The sequence below is a fragment of the Rhodamnia argentea genome, chromosome 11, assembly GCF_020921035.1.
Source record: "Rhodamnia argentea isolate NSW1041297 chromosome 11, ASM2092103v1, whole genome shotgun sequence".
Taxonomy (NCBI): domain Eukaryota; kingdom Viridiplantae; phylum Streptophyta; class Magnoliopsida; order Myrtales; family Myrtaceae; genus Rhodamnia; species Rhodamnia argentea.
In genome coordinates this window covers 20,345,451-20,368,602 of record NC_063160.1, presented here as the reverse complement: position 1 = coordinate 20,368,602, position 23,152 = coordinate 20,345,451, and the positions used below count along the sequence as shown (strand labels likewise).

At 41.8% G+C, this 23,152-nt stretch overlaps 5 protein-coding genes across 8 annotated transcripts in view; 1 reads left to right on the top strand and 4 right to left on the bottom strand.

Annotated features, from left to right (window-relative positions):
- The window catches only part of LOC115735585 (DNA repair protein REV1), an 870,695-nt gene that overhangs the window by 327,115 nt on the left and 520,428 nt on the right, over positions 1-23,152 (bottom strand). The window lies entirely within an intron of this gene.
- LOC115735830 (B3 domain-containing protein Os01g0234100-like) lies at positions 1,332-5,156 on the top strand. Its single transcript, XM_048272942.1, has 7 exons — positions 1,332-1,359; positions 1,520-1,597; positions 2,672-2,703; positions 2,786-2,948; positions 3,035-3,241; positions 4,090-4,162; positions 4,262-5,156. The coding sequence occupies exons 2-7, from the start codon at positions 1,547-1,549 to the stop codon at positions 5,005-5,007; spliced, it is 1,272 nt and encodes a 423-aa protein (XP_048128899.1). The 5' UTR covers positions 1,332-1,359; positions 1,520-1,546; the 3' UTR covers positions 5,008-5,156.
- On the bottom strand, positions 5,425-7,891 carry LOC115735829 (xanthotoxin 5-hydroxylase CYP82C4-like). The gene is made up of 3 exons (XM_030667253.2): positions 6,914-7,891; positions 6,615-6,821; positions 5,425-6,161 (listed from the first exon to the last, which is right to left on the bottom strand). Exons 1-3 carry the CDS (start codon positions 7,658-7,660, stop codon positions 5,541-5,543), a joined length of 1,575 nt encoding a protein of 524 aa, XP_030523113.1. The 5' UTR covers positions 7,661-7,891; the 3' UTR covers positions 5,425-5,540.
- On the bottom strand, positions 15,105-15,575 carry LOC115735977. The gene has a single exon (XM_030667465.2). The coding sequence runs from the start codon at positions 15,474-15,476 to the stop codon at positions 15,111-15,113; it is 366 nt and encodes a 121-aa protein (XP_030523325.1). The 5' UTR covers positions 15,477-15,575; the 3' UTR covers positions 15,105-15,110.
- On the bottom strand, positions 15,704-17,872 carry LOC115735975 (B3 domain-containing protein At4g34400-like). 3 transcript variants are annotated; one of them, XM_048272958.1, is made up of 5 exons: positions 17,615-17,872; positions 17,111-17,197; positions 16,631-17,027; positions 16,400-16,515; positions 15,704-16,170 (listed from the first exon to the last, which is right to left on the bottom strand). In XM_048272958.1, exons 2-5 carry the CDS (start codon positions 17,180-17,182, stop codon positions 15,928-15,930), a joined length of 828 nt encoding a protein of 275 aa, XP_048128915.1. In that variant the 5' UTR covers positions 17,183-17,197; positions 17,615-17,872; the 3' UTR covers positions 15,704-15,927. The 3 variants fall into 3 exon arrangements, with proteins under 3 accessions (XP_048128915.1, XP_030523324.1, XP_030523320.1); XM_030667464.2 differs by having other exon boundaries at positions 17,111-17,194; positions 17,635-17,872; XM_030667460.2 differs by having other exon boundaries at positions 17,111-17,194; positions 17,622-17,871.

Here is a 23,152-nt window from a genome sequence, read left to right as displayed (position 1 = left end):
CTTAAATTATGTGATGGACTAGTTCCATTTGTTATCATGCATGCCCTTCACAAATTTCAATATGTTTTTGAAACCGAGCTTCCGAGGTTGGTTAGGGTGCGCATGATAGCACTTCCGGAAGTGAATTTTTGCTTTAGAAGTGCTATTGGAGTAGAAATCCCTTTGGTAAAAACTTTTACTTCTGAAATGAATTTTCACTTTTGAAGTTATTTTTCCTCTGACTTAAGAAGCTAAAAAAAAGGTAGCTTCTCACCTCAAGAAGTACTTCTTGGACAAAAAAAAAGACCTCATAAAGTATTTTTTACCTCACCTTCTTTTTATTACGCTCTCACCCTCTTTTTGATGAGGCCCGCCTCTGCCGACTTCCGTTGTCGCCCATCGTTGACCACCAACACCCGTCGCCGCCGCCGACACCCGCCGACCACCGCCATCGCCATCCACCGTTAGCCACCACCCATCGCCGCATGCGACCACTGCTAACCGACGATCATCGCTCGCCGCTTCCCACAACCCGCATCCAATTGCCGGCTGTGATCACCAACCATCGCCTCTTGCCGGCCGTGATCACCGACCACCACCGCCATTGCCCGCTGCCCTTCGCTGGTTGCTTCTGTCGATTCGCTATTTCCGATCGCCATAGTAAAAAATAAATATATATTTTTTAAAATAGTAAAAATTATTTTTTAAAAAAATTTAAGAAATTTTTCGACGGATGACAATAATTTTTCATAGAAGATTTTCTGTTAATAATGTTTTAGAAGTAGAAATTTTCAATTGTTACCAAACGAATTTTTATAGTCGAAAATCAACTTCTGGAGCAGCAGTAGAAAAATAAAATTTTGCTTCTGAGTAGAAGTAAAAAAATTAACTTTTGATCAAAAATTAATTTCTAAGTAGAAGTATTATCATGTTCATCCTAAAACTCATTCAGGGAATAACATAAAATGAAAGTGACCCTAATCAAAATAACTTTTTGAGAGCAGAAACGTTACCACCCAACCCTCCAAGAATCCGCAACTGCATTTCATGTACGGTTCAAGATTCGATGTAAGGTTAGTGGGTTCATGACGAAAAGGCAAGATTCGTTCAAAAAAATTTGATTTTTATGCTGATTCAACCATGAATCGTCGTTCTCTTTCCCTGGTTCGACGTCGAATACGTGCAGTGGACTGAAATTGCCACCCAAATGGAGTTATTACCACTGAGTGAAAAAATCTAGGAGAAGCTGTTGCTAGGACGCCCTTCGGATTCACCCGGTGTTTTTGTTCCTAGTGACTTCAGGGAAGACGGGACCAGAAAAGGCAACGGAAGAGCGCGACAACGTCGGACTTTCAAGAGGAGACCTACTTGAGCCTTCGGGTGAGATAACGACACTACAGAACCCCCAAAATGACGGACTAGGATTCACCTCTCTCTCCACTCGCAGCTCTCCTGATTCTTCCCGATATCTCTTTCCTTTTCTCTTTATTGGGATTGTTCGATCTTTACTGTGAAACTTTTTGTGGGTTTTCATACCCAGAAAGAGCGAGGACAACCCGAGATCAAGATGTCGCTGATGGTCAAGAAGCCGTTGGATCCAGATCCCAAGTCTGAACAAGTGAGGATGTATCTCTTTTGCTGTTTATCTTTTACCTCCCTGAAGTTGCCAATGGTCGTAGCTCCCGTCCTCAGGACCGTTTGAACTTTGGGGGTCATTTGCTTATCCTCAATGTATACGATTGTCTTGACGAATGGAGAAGTATCGTTCACATTTTCTGTTCGTACACTGCGTGCCTTTACCACTTCAGTGTTTAGGATGCTTCTTGTTTAGGGTTTTTGTTTGATCCTGAAGAAGGGCGAGATTGGTCGTTACTCCTTTCGCGTCTTCACGAAAATGGCCAAATGCTCCAGGATTGATTGAACTTGTGAAATGGAGCCTGATAATGGTCAGAGTTCGTCATGATGCCCACTTCTGCATCCACTTTCCTCAGAATTTGTGCTCTAGGATTCTGGAAGGAGCCACTAAACGGGCATCATGTGGATTTTTTTTCAAATTAGGAAGCTTTTGACTGCTCATTTTTCATTCTGGGCAAGTTTTCCCAGTTATTCATTGGCTGTTCCAGGACAGTTTTGAAGAACTCCTAGATAAATGCCCAGGAAAACTGCTGATATTGGTTTTACTAGGACCAGAACTTCAATTCTCAACATCTCTATCTTCCCCCTCATCACATTCGACAAGATATCCTGGATTTAAGACTCCGCTTCTTGAACACTTTCATGTCGAAGAATTTGCAGGCATCAGGCTTACTACAATGACCAAAACAACATCGGCCTGACTTTTTTCAAATTCTTTTTCTAGCTTGACCACTGGGGTGCAGTGTCTGGGAAAAAGGTTGCTCTTTTTTGTGTTTTTTGGAGTCAATTGGATTACTTCATTTTGTTATTCATTTGGTAATGCTGATGCCTAGTACAAGAAGTTTGTCAACTTGCTTGGATATACGGAAGAAGTTCGCAGTGGCTCTGAGTTATTTCCTTGGAGTTACTTATTTGGCATTTTTCTTTGTCCTGTGTGTTTTCAAGTCTAAACTTGTCATCCAGTTGTATCAGATGCAATTTTCTTTATTATCAGCTGGAAGTGCATACATTGATACCTCTTATTAACTGATCATAAACTTTCTCGATGCATGAGCAGGTGGCATCAACCTACCATAGGGAGACAAAAAGGTCGATGATTTCACTTTTCTTCAACTAACAATAAACTTCAGTATCTAAAGTCTGACCGCTTCAGCGACCACTTTTTTTTCAGACAGAAGAGACTTGTTGTTGATGACTTATATCACTATGATCATGTTGGGGGGAAATCTCCTGCCATGGAGCGGGCGGAAGAGTTTCGAGCAAATTTGCCAGCTGAAATCCCTAGCTTCCTGAAGACTATGGTGCGTTCAAATGTTACTACTGGATTTTGGCTGGTGAGTCCAGAACTCTTTACTAATGTTTGAATGAGAGAGTCATGGAAGGAGAATGAGATTTTCACTTCCCCATTCCTTTCGTGCAGCATCTTCCCATGCCATTCTGCAAATTGCATATGCCAAGGCACAATATCACTGTTACTTTGGAAGATGAGAATGGGGAAGAATACCCTGTAAACTACATTGTGGATAAGACAGCCCTAAGTGCTGGATGGAAAAAGTTCTCAAGTGCTCGAGAATTAAAGGAGGGCGATGTACTAGTTTTCCAGTTGGTCAGACCCTCCATCTTCAAGGTAATCCCTTTTGTTTTTGTTTAATGCATATAACAGAATAGAAGTTATCTAGACTGGTGCTAGTTTTGGATATGCGAGAAAGCGAAGCAAGATTCTTTTGATTCATTTCCTTGATAATAGGTTTTTGGATTGGTAATAAGTATAACAAATGTTCAAGATGCTGTTCTACCTGAGAAAGAAATGGATGGCAGTTCACCATAAGATATGATGGCTAAGAGAGTGCTGCTGAATTCGGGTTATTTCTATTCGATTTGGTTGACATTTCATATAATAAGTCATACGCCATCATTTCCATGCAAACGAGTACTTCTCTTGCTAGGGAATAAAAGGAGGCAGTTGATGGTCCTGAATGCTTTTTAAATGTTTTGAGAGCAACACAACCACCCTGTGAGATCTCTAGTGGATAGCAAACAAAGACTAGCATTGAAAATGTAAATCAGTGCATTACTAGCATTTAGCGAGGAATAATTCGGCGACAGGACTGGATATGAGTATTTAGGACCATTGTTCCAATTATTTGGAGCAGCAGGACCGAGATTTGTGGCCTGTCTGGTAAATTTTGGTAAGGTCTGTTTTTGGATGATATAGTATCATATAATTTCCACAATAAGCTGGTGACGTGTAGAAGCTTGAATCAAAATCAAGAATATGATATTGTGGATGTAAACAATTACCACCATAACCCTAATAGTGCCAGAAAACAAAAGGAACTGAGAGAAGAGATAGCAGGCTTGTCATATTCTTATTTTTTACAAATCTCTTAATGTTTCTTAGCCAGATCATGCTTTGGTGACCAGATCAAAGTTCCCACAGCTGATCATATCCTTTTGTCATTGATATTACTGTAGGTACACATTGTGAGAGGGAGTGGCTCCCAAGGGGCTTTTGGTCTGGATGCACCCAGAAAACAAAATGATTCCGGTAAACTGCATAGATCTTCATTTTCCCCTCCACTATATTTTTCAAATGCTTCTGCAAAGTTCCTGGAACTAATGTTCCAATGTTGCCAAAATGCTAAAGAAAATCGGATGGACAAGGAAGTCATACCCAACGAGAAGTCCCCAAGCTCAGGACCTGTTTCACAAGACGCATCTCCTGACAATGCTCATAGCAAAAGCTTGATGGTTTTGGATACTAATCCCCCATGCACGCCTGATCAGTCTGCCAAGTTGGGCAATGAGGTTGGTCCGGATGCCACACATGGGACTAGACTCTCAAACTCAATATCTGCCATTGATTGCGGAGAGGCAACAAGCAACAACAGTCTGACCGTACTCGTCAATGGCACAGTTATTGACTCTGACCTTTCTGAGTACCAGAGGACAAGATATTCGGACCTCTGCTCCAGTCAGAATGGGTTTCTGCATGACAACCTTCTCAAGAGCATAAATTACAAGCTGGCTGCTGAGATGATTTCTGAAACAGTCAACATTGCGGATGCCATTAAAGCTAGCAACCTCTCCACTTCGAGAGCAGACCTTGAGATGTGGGATAAGACTTTGGAGGGATTTGAGCTTCTGGGAATGAAAGTTGGATTTTTACGCGCTCGGTTGGACCAAATCAAGAATGTCGCTTCGGAGTTAGAGAGGTATCGAGATGCCGAAAGCAAGCAAGCTGCAGTCAAGGAGGAGATGAAGAGCGTTCAAGTAAGGCTATCGAAGTTGAAGAAGTTGAAGAAAAGACTCGATGCTGATATAGAATCTCTGAAACCGAATGCAGAGAGGCATGAACTAGTGTTCGAGGAGGAGGCTAGCGCTCCATGGTGATGAGAAATCTGCAAGCAAGAATGTACTTCTGCGAAATGTTCTTTTCAGTAGTGGACGCAGTTGCAAGACCATATTATTTGGGCCATTGTAATTTATTGTAATATCGTCGATGGTTACAACTGCATCCATAATGGCAAGAGTCTGAAAAAGATCCATGCTCCAGTTTTTTTTTTTTTTGCTTGTGAGCACACCACTCTTGTCTCTATGTTTTAAAAGTTGAATCATATCACATGGTGGGTTATGTTTTGCTGCTTAGGTGAGGGTGATTTGGGTCAGATCAGCATCTGGCTGGGATCAGATTTGGGTTATGGCATTGAGTTAACCAGGATCACGGCTGTTTACTTGATAAGGGCTTTGAGATGGCAGATACGATAAGAAATTAGGCTAGACATGTATTGCAGAAAATGGTTGACAAGGCAAGGCAGAGCAAATTATCTGTTTGGGAACTCCATTTACACATGCATACAGGCAGTGTCAATATAGGTACAGACATATGGGACACAAATTTAACTCGGTGCTTTCTTTGTGAAAGCTCAGTAGAATGTAGCTGGTAACCTTGGTGTAAGTACAACCTCCAGTGGTGTCGCTCTGGGCATTGTCAATCCAGGACTCTCACTCATATCAACCTCTGAACCTGAGATTCTTTCCAGTTTGAATGCATGAAGCAGCCGGGCAAGAATAAGTTGCACTACCTGTAGGCCAAACGAGACCCCGGGACACATCCTCCTACCAGAACCAAATGGTATATATTCAAAAGAATGACCTCTAACATCCACATGAACGTGGTCGGTCAGGAATCTCTCTGGCTGAAAATCTGATGCTCGTGACCAGATTCTGGGGTCACGTTGCAGCTTCCACAAGTTAACCATAAGGCGTGTACCTGCAGGGACATGGAAGCCGGCTACGGTGCAGTCTTCCATCGCTTCCCTTTGTACAGAAAGTGGCAGTACAGGGTAAAGACGCAGTGTTTCCTTGACTATAGCTTGTAAGTAGGTTAAGTTCTTAATGTCCGATTCTTCCACTTGGCGGTGCTCGCCAACTTGGACATCCAGCTCATCTTGGGCCCTTTCTAGCGAGTGGTGGTTGTTTAGGAGAAGGGATAGTGCCCATGTAAGAGTCAACACCGTGGTGTCATTTCCTCCCAATATCACACTCTGCAATATAAATGGGTGAGTATCATTTCCCAGCGGCTAGTTCTGTGCTCTTGCTGGACTAAATTAAACAATTTTGGGTAAGAGTACGAAAGTTTGTAAAATGAGGAACATGAGAACGTAATGATCTTCAAATGTCTAATCATTCCAATGTATAGTTATTCTTTTCTTTTCTATGTGTGGATTGAAATGTTTATAGCTTATATAACATTGTATGTGCACTATATTTCCACTTGGAGACATTCTAGAAGTTTGAAATACGAGTTATTTTGGAAATTATTGCCCGGAGAATCGACGTTCCTTCTGAATGACATTGAAAGCTTGTGTAATTATTAATTTGACTCGGAACTAGGAGCACAAACCTGGACCAGTACTGCTAGGAGCCTTGAAGAACAAGAATAATAATAATAAAAAGATGATCAAGAAGGTTTTGCAGTGAAAGTTCGACAGGTGTACCAAGCAAGTGGCCTTGATGATAGTATCGGCCTCTTGAACAGAGTACTTCCCATCCTCCAATTCTGTTGCAGAGAGCATGAAATGAATGAAGTCTTGCTCATCATCCTCGACTTTTGCGGCAGCCCTTCTTTTCCGGTGGTTCTCCACCCACCTTCCAAGAACCCAATCCAGTTCCTCGGCGGTCCTCTTCATTTCAGCCACACGTCCCTTCACGAAAAGAACGCGTTGGTTGTCAAATGGATCAAACTTTTGGCTGACAGAGTCAATAACAATCTTGATTCTGTTCGAACATTTCTTACCTTCACTACATCTAGCCATCCTAGAAAGGGTATTGCATCTGAGACCATAAATTGCCCCACAAGAAAGAAGAAATCTCCCAGAGCTTTTTGACATCTTGTTGACTCCTCTTCATCCCCTTTGTCACCACTTAGATATCGTTTTCCTGCGACCATCCTCACTGTTATATTCATGGCCACATGCCCAAAATCCTTCTCCATGTCCACTGTAACTGGGTTTTCGCCGTTGCTCAACCATTTTTCATACAGCCCCTTGACTAAAAGATTGGTTTCTGCATCTCTCACATGCTTGAGCATATCGAGCCGGTGGTTTGAGAGGAGCTCAACCACAGCAAGCTTCCTCATACCGCGCCAGTATGGACCATAAGGAGCGAACCCGAACATGGCGTGGTCATAACCCATGAGTTTGACAGATAGCGATCTAGGCCGGGTGGGGAAGACCCTGTCATTCAAAGTGAAACATTCTTTAGCCACTTCCCAGTTACTTACCACGAGTACTCGGTGTATGCCGAGGCGGATAGAGAAGGCCGGTCCGTACTGATCAGCCATGGCTGCTAGGATTCTGTGCAGCAGCTTGTTTGGCCCAAGGAGATGAAGATGGCCGAGCAAAGGCCACGCCCCTGCTGCCTCTGGTAGGGTTTGGCCCGTCTTGTTGCTTCTTTTGGATCTATGCAGTGAAGCATAGAGATAGATGATGACTAGAAGAACAGCAAGGCCAATCTTTTGAAGGTCGAGGGAGAGTAGCCCCATGGTTTGCAGCTAGTCTTGAGATGGTTTGTGAGCAATTTCGGATGGCCTGTTTTGCCGAGTCGACAAAGGCTTAAGAATCCGTCACGGGAACGCGATTCGATAAGCTATTATGTAGACTTGTTTCATCGATGATGCGGTGGATAAAACCAATCACCAAATGAGCGATATGTGGGGAATATATGCTTTCCCTTTTCCAAGCGCGAGTCGAACTGTTTCTTGAACTGTCATCTACTTGATTCATAAAACTAGTATAGATGATGGGAGCACGTTTGTTTCGTCTTGATGGGAGTGAATGGGCATGGTGGAGCCACAATTATTGAGGGAAACTTTCTGTCTTTGTTTGGACCGGACCGGTAGGAGGCGCGCAAACTCCATCCCTTCTTGGAAGATTCTCCCACATTTAAGCAATGCAGTGCCGGGTGAAAATGACCTCACCAGAAAAGTTTTCTTCCACCCTATCTTATCTCGTGCGCAAGTCAAAGCATGCAATTCCCATCCAATAGAGAGGAAAAATCCAACAGTCTGCTTATCACATCAATCGGAGTTCCTTAACCTGTTTGCTGTGGGATGTCGACTTCGACAGAAGTTCCATTTCAATTGGAATTAGATCTCGTAGCGTAATTGCATCCCACAAGCATCAACAACTAGAGGACAGTGCTGGCATTTGTTACTTGTACATCTGTGCTGGCAGTTGCGAACTATGTTTTCATGAGGTGTCGTTGACACAACTCAAGACGTATTGATCGGCTGAAATTATGTAATATGTCTGGACATGGCAAGCACAGCTACGTGTATTAGGGGTGATCGGTTCCTGGTCCAGTCCGGTTCCCCTCAAGAACCGAGAACTAGACTGGTGGTCTCGGTTTTCAATTTTCCGGAACCGGGAATTGGACCGGCCAGTTCCCGGGCGGTTCCATTAGACCGGACACATGCCAAAAAAAAAAAAATATGCACCATTCATAACATAGAGCACATGAGCTTGGTTACTTTAAAAAAAAAAAACAGCGCGTAACTAAAAAGACTTCTACATAGGAGAATAAAAAATAGAGAGTGCCAATAGTTTCTCAATTTGGTAAAATTTCTTAGACACCCTTAACAAGTAAAGAGAGGGTAACTTAAAAAAAAAAACTTCGATTTGTCCGGTCCGGGTTGTCCGGTTCTAGGACCCTAGAAACTGGAACTGGACCTCTCCGTCTAGAATTGGGAACCGGACCACCGGTCCCGCTCTGGGTGGTCCGATTTGGTCCCCCCTAACGTGTATCGCGCTTAGAGAAACACGTGCGAAAACAGATTTTTTTCATCCTTCAAAGTTTAAACATGTCAACGTAGGCACTTAATTGTGGATGGAATACTTGTCTTCTAACTTTCATGAAAGCTCATGCGTTTATTCCTTTGGATATGAATCATATGATACATACAAGACAACATATAACTGAAGGAATCTCGAACGCACCAAATTCTTCTCTCTGGTAGTATTTGTTAGCAGCCACATCGTTCGTCGTCAATGTTGAGTATGGTTGACAGGAAAGGGCATAAGTTTCAAGATCAGCAGTCCCTGATCAGAGGGAGGCAGCATTTCCGGGCAAGCACACTGAGCGAGGCCCATAACTTCGCATTTGTTGTTGCATTGCAAAGTATTCCACGCGCCGTGGCTGCCTGAAAATGACGGTTAATGTCTAAGAATGGTTGTTCAGAAATTTCGTGTAGCCAGATTCTCTGATAGCACTTTTCGTAAGCTATATATGCCTCTTCAGAATTAAGTCCACATTCATTCCGTTTCTCCATATCAATTTCTGTGATTTAACGTATCAGCGATGTTTGAGTAAGGATTCCTGTTTGTGCTGCAAATGATGATCGAGCCAATTTAGCCCTTTATATGAAGCAATGAAAAACTAGCCATCGAGATGCAAAGGTTTGCGGTGAAACACTAGCCATCAAGATGCGAGGGTAGAATCTGGTCTGAAGGCAATCTTTACTAGAGAGAAACTTACAAAATCGCCATATTTTGGTGCGAGCGTAGCTAAAGGAATGAGATCATTGCTTAACAATACAATAAGCCGCAACTCATCTTGATATAATAGCCTATAGACCTGCCAAATCATCTTGTTAGAGTATTAGCAAGTTGGGGTATAAGTGTAATTGTACTAGGCTTAATCTTAAGCGTATAAGTATTTCTCTTATTCTCGAAAATAAAACAATCGCCCTTTTATCGTTAATATGGTATCAGAGCTCAATTAAAAAAACTAAACCCTAGATTTGACACCAACGGCCACCAACCTCCACGAAACTCCTACTCCAACTCGACCAAACCCATCCACGAAGGATTTGACGTTAGAAGAAGTCGCCTAACCAGGCGACCCTAGGTCTGAATCGCCCGGACCGGGCGACCCAAGGAAGGTGTCACCCAAACCCGGCGAACCAGGCCGGACTACTCGGCTAGGCAACTCCAAGGCCCGAGTTGCCCGGACTAAGCGACCCAAGCCAAACGACTCCAAGGCTGAGTTGCCCGGACCGTGCGACCCCAAGGCAGATGTCGCCCGGTCCGACGACCTAATTTGAGGTCAATTTCTCTTGCGACCTCGTTGTTGTAAGTCAAGTGCTCTCGTGAATGGGTTAATTGTGCTAATTGTGCTGCTGTGAGTGGGTTTATCGATGAAGGTGTGGCCACCGTGAATGGCCTTTTTCGTTGATAGGTGGTTTATTGTTGATTTCGTTGATCCGAGGTTGAAATTTGGTGCTGGTAGTGGTGAATTTAGCACTGGTTGTGGTGTCCAAAAGGAGCATTGGATTTGGTGGTGCTGTTTTTTGGTCGAATGTGAAGTTTTGAAGTGTCGGTTTTGTGTTCCGAAGTTGGAGTGACATGTGGGGTTATTGAGATTTGTGGATACTCGAAGAAGTTCTATAGTAAGTGGGGTGTGCTATGTATTACATACACGGGTCAAGTTTCCAGTGATTAGTGGTTTGTGAGGATGTCTACTAGTTCATCTAGTTCTCCATCCATTGTTTCGGGGTTGGGCCCCTCTAGTGCTTCTTCGAGTTCAGTATCTTTTGGTTCATATTATAGTATGACAAATATACACAATACCTTGGTCAAGTTGGACAGTGCCAACTACCTTTCTTGGTCGACGGCTCTTTCAACTTTTATTTATTCTAATTGCCAGTCTAGATGGCTTGAAGAAGAACCACCTACATATCCAGCTAGTCTAGAAGAATGGAAGTACGTAGATGCTACTTTGCGTACACTTTTATGGGGAAGTATGCCGAATCTATTCGTCATCTTTTCATGGATTGCACTATAGCCCCGTGAGGTATGAACGAAGTGTGCTTTATTGTATTCGGACGAGAATAACATGAGTCGAGTTTGTGATATGTGGGAGACTTTATTTGAAGCCAAAATTGGTGATGCTAGTTTGGCGTAACATTATGCTCATTTTGCATATTTGTATCAACGCCTCAAGTCTTATTTTCCACCTACTACCACAGTTACTCGGATGCAGCAACGAGAAGCGGACATGATAACCGTGCTCTTTCTTCGTAGCCTTGGTCCAAATCGTAGTACTCTTCGTCAACAGATTACCTCTTAGAGCACTCTTCCTTCCATTGAAGAAGTATATTCTCGAGCTGCTCGTTACACTTCTAGTTCCAAGACTTCAACAATTTCAGACAGTAGTGCTATAGTGGTTCGTGGAGATCAAGAGACTCGTGGCCGTATTAGCGATCGTGGACATTGGAATTCTAATAATTCTTACCGTGGTCGTGGTCGTGGTTTTCAAGGTCGAGGTGCCGATCGCGGTGGTGGTAATAATAATTCTAGAAGAGCTTGTGGTGGTGGTCGAGCGAACCGCTTTTGTACTCATTGCCAACTTTCTGGGCATACTATTGATTATTGTTATGACCTCCATCCCGAGCTGCGGGGTCTACATGCTTCTATTGATACCAAGCCTTGGGCTCCTTCCCCTGGATCCTCTTCTAGAGAGGGTACGGTACACTTGACTCGTGCAGAATATGACGAGTTGGTCGGAGCATGACAGAGTGAGTGGTGGTGTCTCTGGTCCTATCGCTACTTTAGCACGGCGTGATGATCCTACTTGTCTTTTGTCCAGTAGAGCTCCTCCTCGTTCTTGGGTTATTGATTCCGGTGCCACTCATCGTATGACTAGCGATCCTCGTCTTTTCACATCCACTTCATCTGTTCCTTCTACATCAGTCACCTTAGCAGATGGTTCTCATTCAAAAGTAACTAGTATAGGTTGTGTATCATTGAGTTCCTTTATCTCCTTACCTTTTGTTTATCATATTCCACACTTTCCTTACAATCTATTATCGCTCGGTTCTATCACTCGTGATCTTGATTGCGATATTATCTTTTCTTCGTCTTTGTGTGTTCTTCGGGATCGAAGACCTGGATGCTGAATAGGTGGTTGGCGTGAAGCTGGTGGATTGTACATCCTATATCCCGAGATTATTGCTGTTGCTATAACAGTTCGAAATAAAGCTGTGGATGATACTTATCGATTACATTGCCGTCTTGGTCATCCATCGGCGGACGTACTTCGACGTTTTCATTTGGTGTATAGTTCGGGTCTTCGGTTTAATTGTGAAATGTGTCAATTGGGTAAACACCATCGTGAGTCTTTCTCTCCTCGTGTTTCGGGTCATGCTTCACATCCATTCGAGCTAATTCACTTCGATGTATGGGGTCCTAGTCGAGAGTCTTCATTTAGTCTTCGCTATTTTGTCACTTTTATTGATGATTGTACTCGTACTACTTGGTTATATTTAATAAAAGATCGTACTGAAGTTTTTCATTCTTTTTGCTAGTTTTATAATGAAATTCATACTTAGTATGATTGTTCTATTAAGTGTTTGCGTCTCGACAATGCTCGTGAGTACTTTTCTTCTTCTACCTTCATTCCGTTTCTGAAATCTCATGGTATTTTACATCAGAGTTCTTGCGCTCACATTCTGCAATAAAATGGAGTTGCTGAACGTAAGAACCGTCATTTGTTGGATGTTGCTCGTTGTCTACTCCTTCACACTCATATGCCTAAATCCTTATGGAGCTATGCACTACTTACATCATATCATCTTATTAATCGTCTTCCGTCCTCGGTGTTGAAAGGAGCTATTCTTTATGCTCTTCTTCATCCCGATCATCTTTTGTGGTTTGTTCACCCTCATATTTTTTGGTGTGTCTGTTTTATTCATTCTTTATCTCATGGATTGGACAAATTATTTCCTCGTGCAGAAAAATGTATATTCGTGGGTTACTCCCGTACTCAAAAGGGATATGTCCATTATAATCCTACTCGTCGTCGGGAGTATGTTTACGCTTATGTGACTTTCTTTGAGGATCAAGCATTTTTTAGTGATGCTCGTCCTCAAACACCATTAACCATGGATCTTTTGCCACACTCTACACCTACATCTCAGCCGGAGCCATCGTCTGTTACTCCTAATGCTGCTCCATCGGATCCAGGCTCACCATTACCGACTCATCTTCCGATTTATACACGCTATCCTTGCTTTGTTTGGGGTTGTAACTCTCTACTAGCAACCGCCCCACCATCACCACCTCTAGTCTAGGCTTCTGATCCTCCTCCACAATCTCCTACCAGTTCTCCTATTACTCATCGTACTCGGTTTCGGTATCCTCTTTCTAACTTTGTGTCTTATCATAATTTGAGCCCTCGGATGTCTATCTTTGTGTCATCCCTTGCATCCGTATCTGTGCCGAGTAGTGTGCGGGAAGCTTTGGTCCATCTTGGTTGGGCTCGTGCTATGAAAGAGGAGATAGCTGCATTATATCGTAATAAAACTTGGGAGCTGGTTCCGTTCTTGGCTAATAAATAGTTAGTGAGTTGTCGCTGGGTCTTTGTTGTCAAACACAATCCAGATGGTTCAGTTGAGCGCTTAAAAGCACGTCTTGTGGCAAAGGGCTATACTCGGACTTATGATATTGACTATGATGAGACATTTTCTCCAGTAGCTAAATTCCTTCTGTTCATATCGTTGTTTCATTGGCTGCTCGATCATAGTGGACTCTTCATCAGCTTGATGTCAAAAATGCATTCCTTCATGGTGATCTTCACGAGAAAGTATATATGGAGTAACCACTTGGGTTTGTTGCTCAGGGGGAGAAGGTGTGCGGGTTACGAAAAGCTCTTTATGGACTTAAGCAATCTTCTCGTGCATGGTTTGGTTGCTTTAACGATGCGGTTGTCACTTTTGGCATGCATCGGTGCGGTGTGGATCACTCAATATTTAGTATGTCATTTTTAAAATGGTGTGTTATTCTTGTTGTCTATGTTGATGATATCATTGTCACGGGAAGTGATGTTAAAGGTATACAACGACTCAAGCAATTTCTACGGAAGGAGTTTAGCACTAAAGACCTAGGTTATCTTCGATAGTTTCTTGGCATCGAAGTTGCCTATGCTAATGGCAGTATTGCTCTCTCCTAGCGAAAATATACTCTTGAAATTCTTAAGGAGGTCGGTTTACATGATGCTAAATCCGGTGACACACCCATGGACCCTGGAGTAAGGCTTGATAATGAACACGGAGAACTTCTTCATGATCCAGAGAAGTATCGTCGGTTAGTAGGCAAGTTAAACTATCTTACCATTACTCGTCCATATATTTCATTCACTGTTAGTGTGGTAAGTTAATTTATGAGATCTCCTCGTACTACTCATTGGCAAGCTGCTCTACAAATTGTTCGGTATTTAAAGGGAGCTCCGGGTCAAGGACTTGTGTTTCATAATGAGGGTCATCTTCATATATCTGGTTATTCTACTCCCGAGTCTTTGGAGATGATAGGATATTCTGATGCGGATTGGACTGGTTGCCCTTTGGATCGTCGGTCTACTTCGGGATACTGCGTCTTTTTTGGTGGTAATCTTATGTCATGAAAAAGTAAGAAGCCGTCTGTTATTTTCCGATCAAGTGCAGAGACCAAGTATCGTGCTATGGCTAACGTTACAAGTGAACTCCAATGGGTTCATATGTTTTTAGTTGAGATTGGACTGCCTATGATCGGATCATCTAGTCTATGTTATGATAATATGTCGGTTATTCATATTGCTAGCAATCCAGTGTTTCACAAGCGAATAAAGCATATAGAGGTGGATTGTCACTTTATTCGAGAAAAGGTGAACTATGGAGACATGCGATTGGTGCACACACATTCTGAAGAGCAACTAACGGTGTTCCGAAGAGCAACTAACAGACATTTTCACAAAACCTCTTCGACGTGGAAGAGTTTCATATATTTGTCATAAGTTAGGTCTTTTTGATATGTACGCTCCAACTTGGGGGGGAGTGTTAGAGTATTAGCAGGTTGGGGTATAAGTGTAATTGTACTAGGCTTAATCTTAAGCTTATAAGTATTTCTCTTATTCTCAGAAATAAATCAATCGCTCTTTTATCGTTAACACATCTCAACTTCTCAGTCGGCTTCTTCTACATGGGCTTCGATTCTGAGGAGAACAAACCCAACCGCAACACCAACTAGAACAAGCCCGTTCATGATGGCCGCAATCCGAAACATCTCCCCAACAGCATTGCACTTAGAAGACAGAGCTCCTCCCCTTCTGCCTTTTCCTTGTGACCTCAAAGAGCTCACCAAGGTTGCAAATGGCTGCTCCCCGCACACAGGGACTCCTAGGGAAGCCACGGTGTTGTGAGCTTTTAGCCCACCATATGCATTCATTCCCATTATGTAATTCGGATTGTTCATCCTCTTCCCTTTGCTCACGGCAGAGGGGGAGGTGGCGAGCGCCCAGGGAGCGACAGAAGCGTTTGCGGTTGCCATTTCCTGGAATTCCACAGCCCGAACTAAATGGATGGAAGCAAAGTGAGACTTTGTATGTGGAGGAATGGAGATAGAGAAAGGATAAGGTGAGTGCGGTTGGCTCAAGAAGAGATTTGTTGCAGCTTCAAATTTTGTCCAAGAAAAACAATGAAGTTACCCTTTGGTTTGCAGTGAATGTGGACCACCCATTCATACCAACTTGTTCCATCTAATAACTCCCACTGCAATTACAATTTAAGATACAACTTGCAGGAACTGAAGAACCGAATAGAAAAGCAGTATAACATTGTTTTGGAACTAATGACAGCCAGAAGAACTACATTGAAGTCCAGCATAGTAATAAAATACTGTTCAAGTAACTGAAGCTTCCACATCAAAAGTTAACTACGATTAGCCAAAGTCCCGATCAGATTGGGGGCGCCACAAGCTGGGTTTTTCAGCTACTGTCGCCTCATAGGATGTGAACCTTAATGATGCGACCGGTGACTCCGTCTTTCTCCAGAAGCTCACATATACACCGGTCGTTCTTCTTTAAATTGTGATGGCGACATAAGGCCTTCCAGCCGCTGATCCAGGTGCGGCCATCCTTCCACACCTTAACCTTCCCTCTCCAAGTCCTCCCGTTGGGATCTTGGAACTCAACAGCCAGAGGTAACTTGAGTTCGTAATCGTTTAGTGCAGTGCATGGAACATACTGCAACGAGGCAGGTGAATGCAACGAGGACTCTATGCCAATAATTATAAGCCAAAATCTCCATTTTTAAAAATAAGCATTAGTGATTATTCTATAGAGCAAGAAAGGCACATTGCAGCAAATTGACAGACTGGATCCACGAGGGCAAGAGAAAAATATTCATAAGAAGATCACGCTCCAGGAGGATATACTATGAAAGACGAAAAGCAGGATCGAAGAGCAAGCATACCAAGGGAGCACTTCTGCGATTCCTGATCATCGTCACGAAGTACGGATTTTTGGTGTTGATGTACCTCTCCACGTCAATGGGATCTTCATCAGCAGCTTTCCTCTTTACAGTGTTCCCTGTATATCAGATAACACGGGCAAACAAACTAAGAAGTTCATCGCTTGGAAGCTATGTACCCCAATATAATCAAAATGTGCGAAAACTTAAAGAATCTTGAATGATTGCTATTACCTTCTTTCTTTGACTGTTTCCTCCTGGCTTCATGTTCCTCCTCCTCCTCCTCCTCGTCCTCCTCCTCACCCTCATAGTTCTCATCATCGTCGCTGTCAAGCTCCTGGGCTTCACCTCCTTCTTCAACCTCCTCAGGGATGGGGCACTCTTTCTTCTCGCAGGCAGAGTGCCCATAGACAACAACACTGAAGACACCGTGACTCCGGTAGGAGAACACCATAAAGTCGTTTATCTCGACTAAGTTGTCCCGCACAAATTCTTGCCAGCCATCATCAAAATAGGCGTCCTGTGCCTCCAAAATCACCTTCACACGCCAATGCCGCCCAGTGCAACGCCTGAGGAGGATCTCTCCCGACAGTGGCCTGTCTAGCTGCGCCAGGAAATCTCTAGGAATGCGCTGCAATGAACGTCATATGTGAGTCAAGGAATAGAACAATTTGCCGAGTTAAAAACAGTTCATAAAAAAGAGCATATTCGCACCATTCTTCGGGAGCTATATTCTGGCCTGTACACTTTGAAGAAATCTGGGATTTTTCTGAGAGCATTCTCCATCGTCTTTTTTTTTTTTTTTTCCTGCAAGTAGAGAGGAGTCAATATCCTAAAGTTTAATGTAAGCTAGCCTAGAGTATATCAGTGAATGCAATGTCACTCCGGACAGATATCATGCTCTCGGATACCATGCACGAAACACATTTTCATTGACAATTATTGTACTAATTAAAGCCAAACTTTTGATCAGTTAAAGGGGGAAAACATTTCCCAGTAGAATATTGATGACAAGAAAGGTTTCTTCCAAGAAAATTTGCAAGGCAAGTCCACTTTCGAAAGCCTCAGATCATCCTCTCCTTTGGTTTGTTCACATCATTCGATCAGTTAAAATACACCAAAACAAAATCACGGAAACAGGTCACAAACCAAAAACTCAGATCCGGGCTTTTAACCCGGTCTGAGAACACGGTTAAAGCACAGCAGAGCAGAGCCAGGCACAAACCCGAAAAACTCGCAAACAGGAGATTCGAGGGTCAGGTGTTTCGCAGCCTTCGATGGTGAGGACGGAGCAACTTGTGGGGTTTTCTTGATTCAGGTTCTGGGACTTGTTCCAATGCCAGTTTTGGCTTTCTTATACGCAGGTCAGGTTCTTTCTCAAAGAGCTTATGAAGCTCATGCACGGAGGTGAAATGGTAGTCAACAGATCACATCAATGCGTTGGTTACCCATCAATTTTAATTTCCTCTTTTCCTCCACTCAACGAGAGTGACTTCGTTTCATGTAGGAACACCATCGATTTTCTTTGTCCAATTTATCTCCACCTAAGCAAACACACTTTGTTCCATTTGTGGACATCATCAGTATTGCTGCACGCACTGTGATACTAATTTCGTCTGCTGCAGATAATGACCCGGCCTTCTTTGCACCAGTATAGACTCTCCTCATGCTCGAACCCATCTCCTTCGGTTTTCCATTTTTAGGGGGCTGAAAATGGCAGGAAAGTTTCTTAATGAACATAATACAACGTTGGATGAGCTTCAATGCAGTTCTGGTCGTGGTAAGAAAAGGAAGGAAAGAGATGTGGTTGAGCTGTCTAGTGGAGTTTCTATACGAAGTAGCTGAAAGGTAATGCTGAGTTGCACGCCACTTTCAAGTTACTACAGATTCTCTAGAGCGATGGCCAATGTGTCTTTTAACGAGTCTTTGCGTCTGGCAACACCGCTGCTCCTTGACAATTAAAGAAACTCAGGTTGTTAACGAATGTAGAGTTTAAAGTTAGCCAATGAGATAAAACATCATGGATGATATTGTACATTTTCTTATAATTCGATGACTAAGTTGAACATGTTTCAAAAGTTCGAGAACTACATTGAATAAATTGAAAGTTCACAGACCACATTGCATGTTGGATTTAAGTTCATGCACCATATTGATCAAATTAAAAGTTCAATAACTATATTACACATTGAGCCAAGATTTAGAAATCATTTGTGTCATTTTCTCGACTACTTTTTATATTCATGGTTATTCGAATCAGAACTGCAACACCCACAAGCCCCTTGACAATTTCAAAAGTCGGGTTATTGATGAATGGAGATGTCAAAATTAATAAATAAAAGAAGAAAGATTATGGGGAAATTTTGGACCTTTTGTATTTAGGGGAAAAACTATACCCTCGATAATTTAAATTTTGGGATCACAGCAGAGAAATCACGACAATTGAAATACTGATCACAGCACAAGAAAGTCGCGACAATTAAAATAATTATCTTAATGATTTGAATCTCAACTTTTCATTTCAACTAGTTTTCCATCCCCGTGATTTGGGCCGGATACATTTCAATATTTAGAAAAGGATGATTAGAAAATCACGTTGAGTAAAATTAAACTGAAAAGCCGCATTGTTGATGTCCTTTCTCGTCCTATGATCAAGTATTTACCAGTTGATTATCCTACATTTGTAAATTGTAGTTATGGTCCTCGTCTATTTTAGTTTTTAGATTAGAAAATGAGAAGTGATATTTCCTCGGGTTTTTTTTCCAATTTAATTTTTTTAAAATAAATATTTACGAAATTGTTTTTTTAAAAAAGGTATATACAATTTTGGGCCTCGCTCGGCAGTTGGGTTGCCGAGCGAGGCTCGCTTGGCAGACCAACCGCCAAGCAAATGCTCTGGGCCTCTCCTTTTTTTTTTTAATTTCATTTTTTTAAGTGTTTTAATTATTTATACTTATAATATTTAGTTTATTATGTATTTTTTTAACATGTTTATATTTGTTTTATTTGTAATTTTTTTCTTGCGAAGCTTATCTTTATAACATAATTAGTAATAATTAATATAAAAAATTATTAAGATCTATAATTCATAAATAATGTTGTAATTATGTAATTAATTGAAAATATTCATAAAATAAAATTGGTAAGATTTATGAAATTAAGGAGGACGAGGATCTAGATGTCATTTCGTTAATATTTTTTTAAATTAAATTGGAAAAAATCCTTCTTTTGCCATTTTCCCTACATTTCATAAATGACAAATTTTATCGGCTTTTGTAGTTTTGCCAGAGTGATGCGGAATGTATTAGTAGTGCGTTTCTAGATAGATTGGACAGACAGAAATCCAATCGAAAGGCGAAACAGTGATGTGTTAAGAACCAGCAGATCAGGTCGACGACATCGGATCAGGCTCAAATTTGGTCAGCTGAAGCAAAACGGCATCCTAATCAATATTCGCCGCCATTGGCGGCGATGAACGATGGATTTTTGCGATTCGGGATCGTTTAGATGGGTTTTCCCATTTTTTTTACTATTTTCGAGATTTATTAATGGCAATTTTTGCTATTTGGGATCGTCTAAATGGGTTTTCGATTGATTATGTTATAAAGATATTGAATTAAGAAGGAGGTTCCTTAATTTCACATATCTTACCAATTTTATTTTATGAATATTTTTAATTAATTACATAATTACAATATTATTTATTAATTATAGATCTTAATAATTTTTATATTAATTATTACTAATTATGTTATAAAGATAAGCTTCACAAGAAAAAAAATATAAATAAAATAAATATAAACATGTTAAAAAAATACAAAATAAACTAAATATTATAAGTATAAATAATTAAAACACTTAAAAAAAGAAATTAGAAAAAGAAGAAGAAGAAGCCCAGCCCAGCTCGCTGGGCTGGGCTGCCGGCAAGTGGGCTGCCGAGCAGCTGGGGCTGGGCCCAGAACAGCTGCTCGGCGGTTGGGCTGCCGAGTGAGGCCCAAAATTGTAAATACTTTTTTTAAAAAAATAATTTTGCAAATATTTATTTTAAAAAAATTAAATTGGAAAAAAGCCCTATTTCCTCGGCCCAAAAGTTTCTTCCACAAACTTTTTAGAATTGCATATTTCTCGTTCTGCATGGCAAGAAAGAACCATGTTCTCCATGGAGCACGGCGAAGATAACTTTGGGTGCTCTAGGAGCATCATGTTTCCGTCCTCTTCCGGGGACAAGAAACTTCGCAATCTCAGCGAGGATATACCCGGCTCCAGCGGGCTAAAACTGAGGCGCTCCGAGTGCGAGGAGAGTCTCTCGGCATGGTCACGATCCACATAAACTAGAGAACTCTTGCTCATCTCATAGCAGCAGCGTCCAAGAACAGAGGATCAAGCGCTGCCGGCTATATAATCGTCTTAGCAGTATCACCTATGGAGCATCCCAACATTACATGCTACAAAATGCAGTACTCCCCGAGGGCATCGAGTGCCGACCGATCACGGTCGACAAGCAGAGAGCATTGCCATCCACTTTAACCAGAAAAAAATTAGTCCCATTGTTCATATAAAGGTTGTCGAAATCTGGCTACTGAAGCGTCTTAGAAGGATAGAGACGTTCAGCTGACTCCTGTACAGAAACACAAACATAAGCATCACCGTGAACAAAACAAGGGACTTTCCTTCACGATGCCTGTAAAAGGATAGAGCGACATGGAAGAAATAAACTAACGCAACACAGGTACCAGGGGATGCTCACCGAGTTTCGGGAATTCGTTCACCATTGAACTATTGAACATCAGCTTCCCCAAAGAGCTTCCTATCGAATAAGATGCGTGACAGCAGGCTCAGACCCCAATCTCAGGAACTCCAAATATGGTAACTTTTGGCACAATGTCATCAACGAAGTTCCTTCTATGGACATCATGGAGGATGTAGGCCTTGCTAGTTTTTTTCTTTTTTGTGAAATAGTCAAACTGAAAAGGAAAAAAGCAGAATAAGCCATAGTGGAGAGGACTTACCACAGGGAATTTCTCTCTCACATAAGATGGTCGCATCAATTACTCGAAAGAACGGATTATTGGGCTCATACATGTGAGATGCACGGATAGCCATAACTCTTGCCTTGATGATTGCGGCATTCCACTCCATTGAAGATTTTCAATAGGATTCCTCGACCGGAGGCAGTTTGCCTCCGTTTTTCCTCGTCACCGATGGTTCAGTTTCATCTGCATCTTCATCATCTGTGTAAAGAGAAAGCAAATAGGATAAAGCATTGACATAAGTATCGAGATCAAGGGGCTTCCTAGATTCATTTATTTGCTTTCTCCTTTTCAAGAATCTGTTTCTCTCAGACAACCAATCTACCCAGACTCCGTCAAATGTACTTTGGAGCTCAACTCCATTGGTTTGTACCCCTTTATCCGGATGGAAGACCTCCCAATCAGATACGGGTTCAGGCTTAACGATGTGGACACCATCATGAATCCTGTTTGTTGTTCGTCAACCCCGTCATTCATGGTAACACTTGTCCTTTAAACAGCTACAAGTCGGGCATGCACAGCAAAGATCTCTGATTTCGACCGCATTGTCGGTATCTTGATTTTTCTTCGTATTCGTTGGAAATTGCTTGGTCGAAATAAATTCGTTGCTGCCAAGAGGATTGCAAGAGTTCTTCTCCCGGGAAGCAGTCAGATCATATAAGTAAACATGAAATGTGGAGTCCCCTTCATACTTGAAAATCAGAAACTGACCGGAATGAATGGAATGGTGTTCCAGGAATCTCTGCCAACCATCAGGGAACCATAAAATTTCTTAATTTGCCTAGCCACATACTAGAATCAGAAGCAAAGAGCCTAACGAAGTGGATTGAATAAAAAATTGTGTTTCCTCTTCAATTTCACAAGAAAGGGAATCTGAAAATGCTTCAACCAAGAGGGGCCCTCACTTGAGATGAAATGTTTGCCCATGTTTTCCGTGATATGTGTCGCGACCTAAAAAAAATAAACGAGTTAATTTTCGGGCTAATGGATTATCAGGTTAATTAATTAACTAACCTAACTCGGACTCTCCCAAGTCCATACCAAATCGCAACTTATGGTTCATGTGATTATCTTGCAAAAGATTTTTCATTTTTTGGAGCCGCCACTAATCATTTTTGGTAGGTTGATTAGAAACCTAAATAAAATAGCGGGAGAAAACTATCTTATTTCCGCGAACCAGAGATTTTGAATTCGGGGATTTGGTTACGTCAGATTTCTCTAACGCCCTTTCGGTACCATTTTCATGAAAAATATTTGATTTGGCTATTTTGATGGATTTTGCTTGAAATTCAAAGATGCAATTTTTTTGATTTTTTCTTCTTTTTTATGGGGATGTAAAACATTGAACTTTGTACGATATACACCATGGGTGATTTAGAAAGAAAGAAAACGCAGCCAGTCACGAGTATTTATAAAAATAAATTAACATGTAATAATGCTAAAATTTGGAACACGTGGCATGTCTAAAATAAACAAACAAATGTTCAAACCAAACGATTACATTTTTGTAGATCGAGATGGAAAGGATTACCTTCTATTACACAAAATCTTACTCACATACACGTTATAGTTCCCTTCAAGATCTCGGAGCTGGAAGAACGCGGCTGTCGTCGAAAATGGCAAGCAATGGCGTTGTTGGGTTGCGGGGGGGCGAAATATGTGTCGGGACTCGTCGAAGATGATGCTCGACTAAAACTCTTTTCTTCACTCTCGAATTTTCTCTTCT

What these genes read in the sequence shown, in the direction of transcription:
- LOC115735830 (XM_048272942.1), top strand. Translation starts at nt 1,547, where the DNA reads ATGTCGCTGATGGTCAAGAAGCCGTTGGATCCAGATCCCAAGTCTGAA. An exon ending in CAGATCCCAAGTCTGAACAA is followed by an intron (nt 1,598 to 2,671) that starts GTGAGGATGTAT and finishes ATGCATGAGCAG; the next exon opens with GTGGCATCAACCTACCATAG. An exon ending in TACCATAGGGAGACAAAAAG is followed by an intron (nt 2,704 to 2,785) that starts GTCGATGATTTC and finishes CTTTTTTTTCAG; the next exon opens with ACAGAAGAGACTTGTTGTTG.
- LOC115735975 (XM_048272958.1), bottom strand. Translation starts at nt 17,182, where the DNA reads ATGGAGAATGCTCTCAGAAAAATCCCAGATTTCTTCAAAGTGTACAGG. An exon ending in AATATAGCTCCCGAAGAATG is followed by an intron (nt 17,028 to 17,110) that starts GTGCGAATATGC and finishes CGTTCATTGCAG; the next exon opens with CGCATTCCTAGAGATTTCCT. An exon ending in ATCGCAGAAGTGCTCCCTTG is followed by an intron (nt 16,171 to 16,399) that starts GTATGCTTGCTC and finishes GCCTCGTTGCAG; the next exon opens with TATGTTCCATGCACTGCACT.
- LOC115735829 (XM_030667253.2), bottom strand. Translation starts at nt 7,660, where the DNA reads ATGGGGCTACTCTCCCTCGACCTTCAAAAGATTGGCCTTGCTGTTCTT. An exon ending in GATGGCTAGATGTAGTGAAG is followed by an intron (nt 6,822 to 6,913) that starts GTAAGAAATGTT and finishes CTTTTCGTGAAG; the next exon opens with GGACGTGTGGCTGAAATGAA. An exon ending in TCATCAAGGCCACTTGCTTG is followed by an intron (nt 6,162 to 6,614) that starts GTACACCTGTCG and finishes TTTATATTGCAG; the next exon opens with AGTGTGATATTGGGAGGAAA.
- LOC115735977 (XM_030667465.2), bottom strand. Translation starts at nt 15,476, where the DNA reads ATGGCAACCGCAAACGCTTCTGTCGCTCCCTGGGCGCTCGCCACCTCC.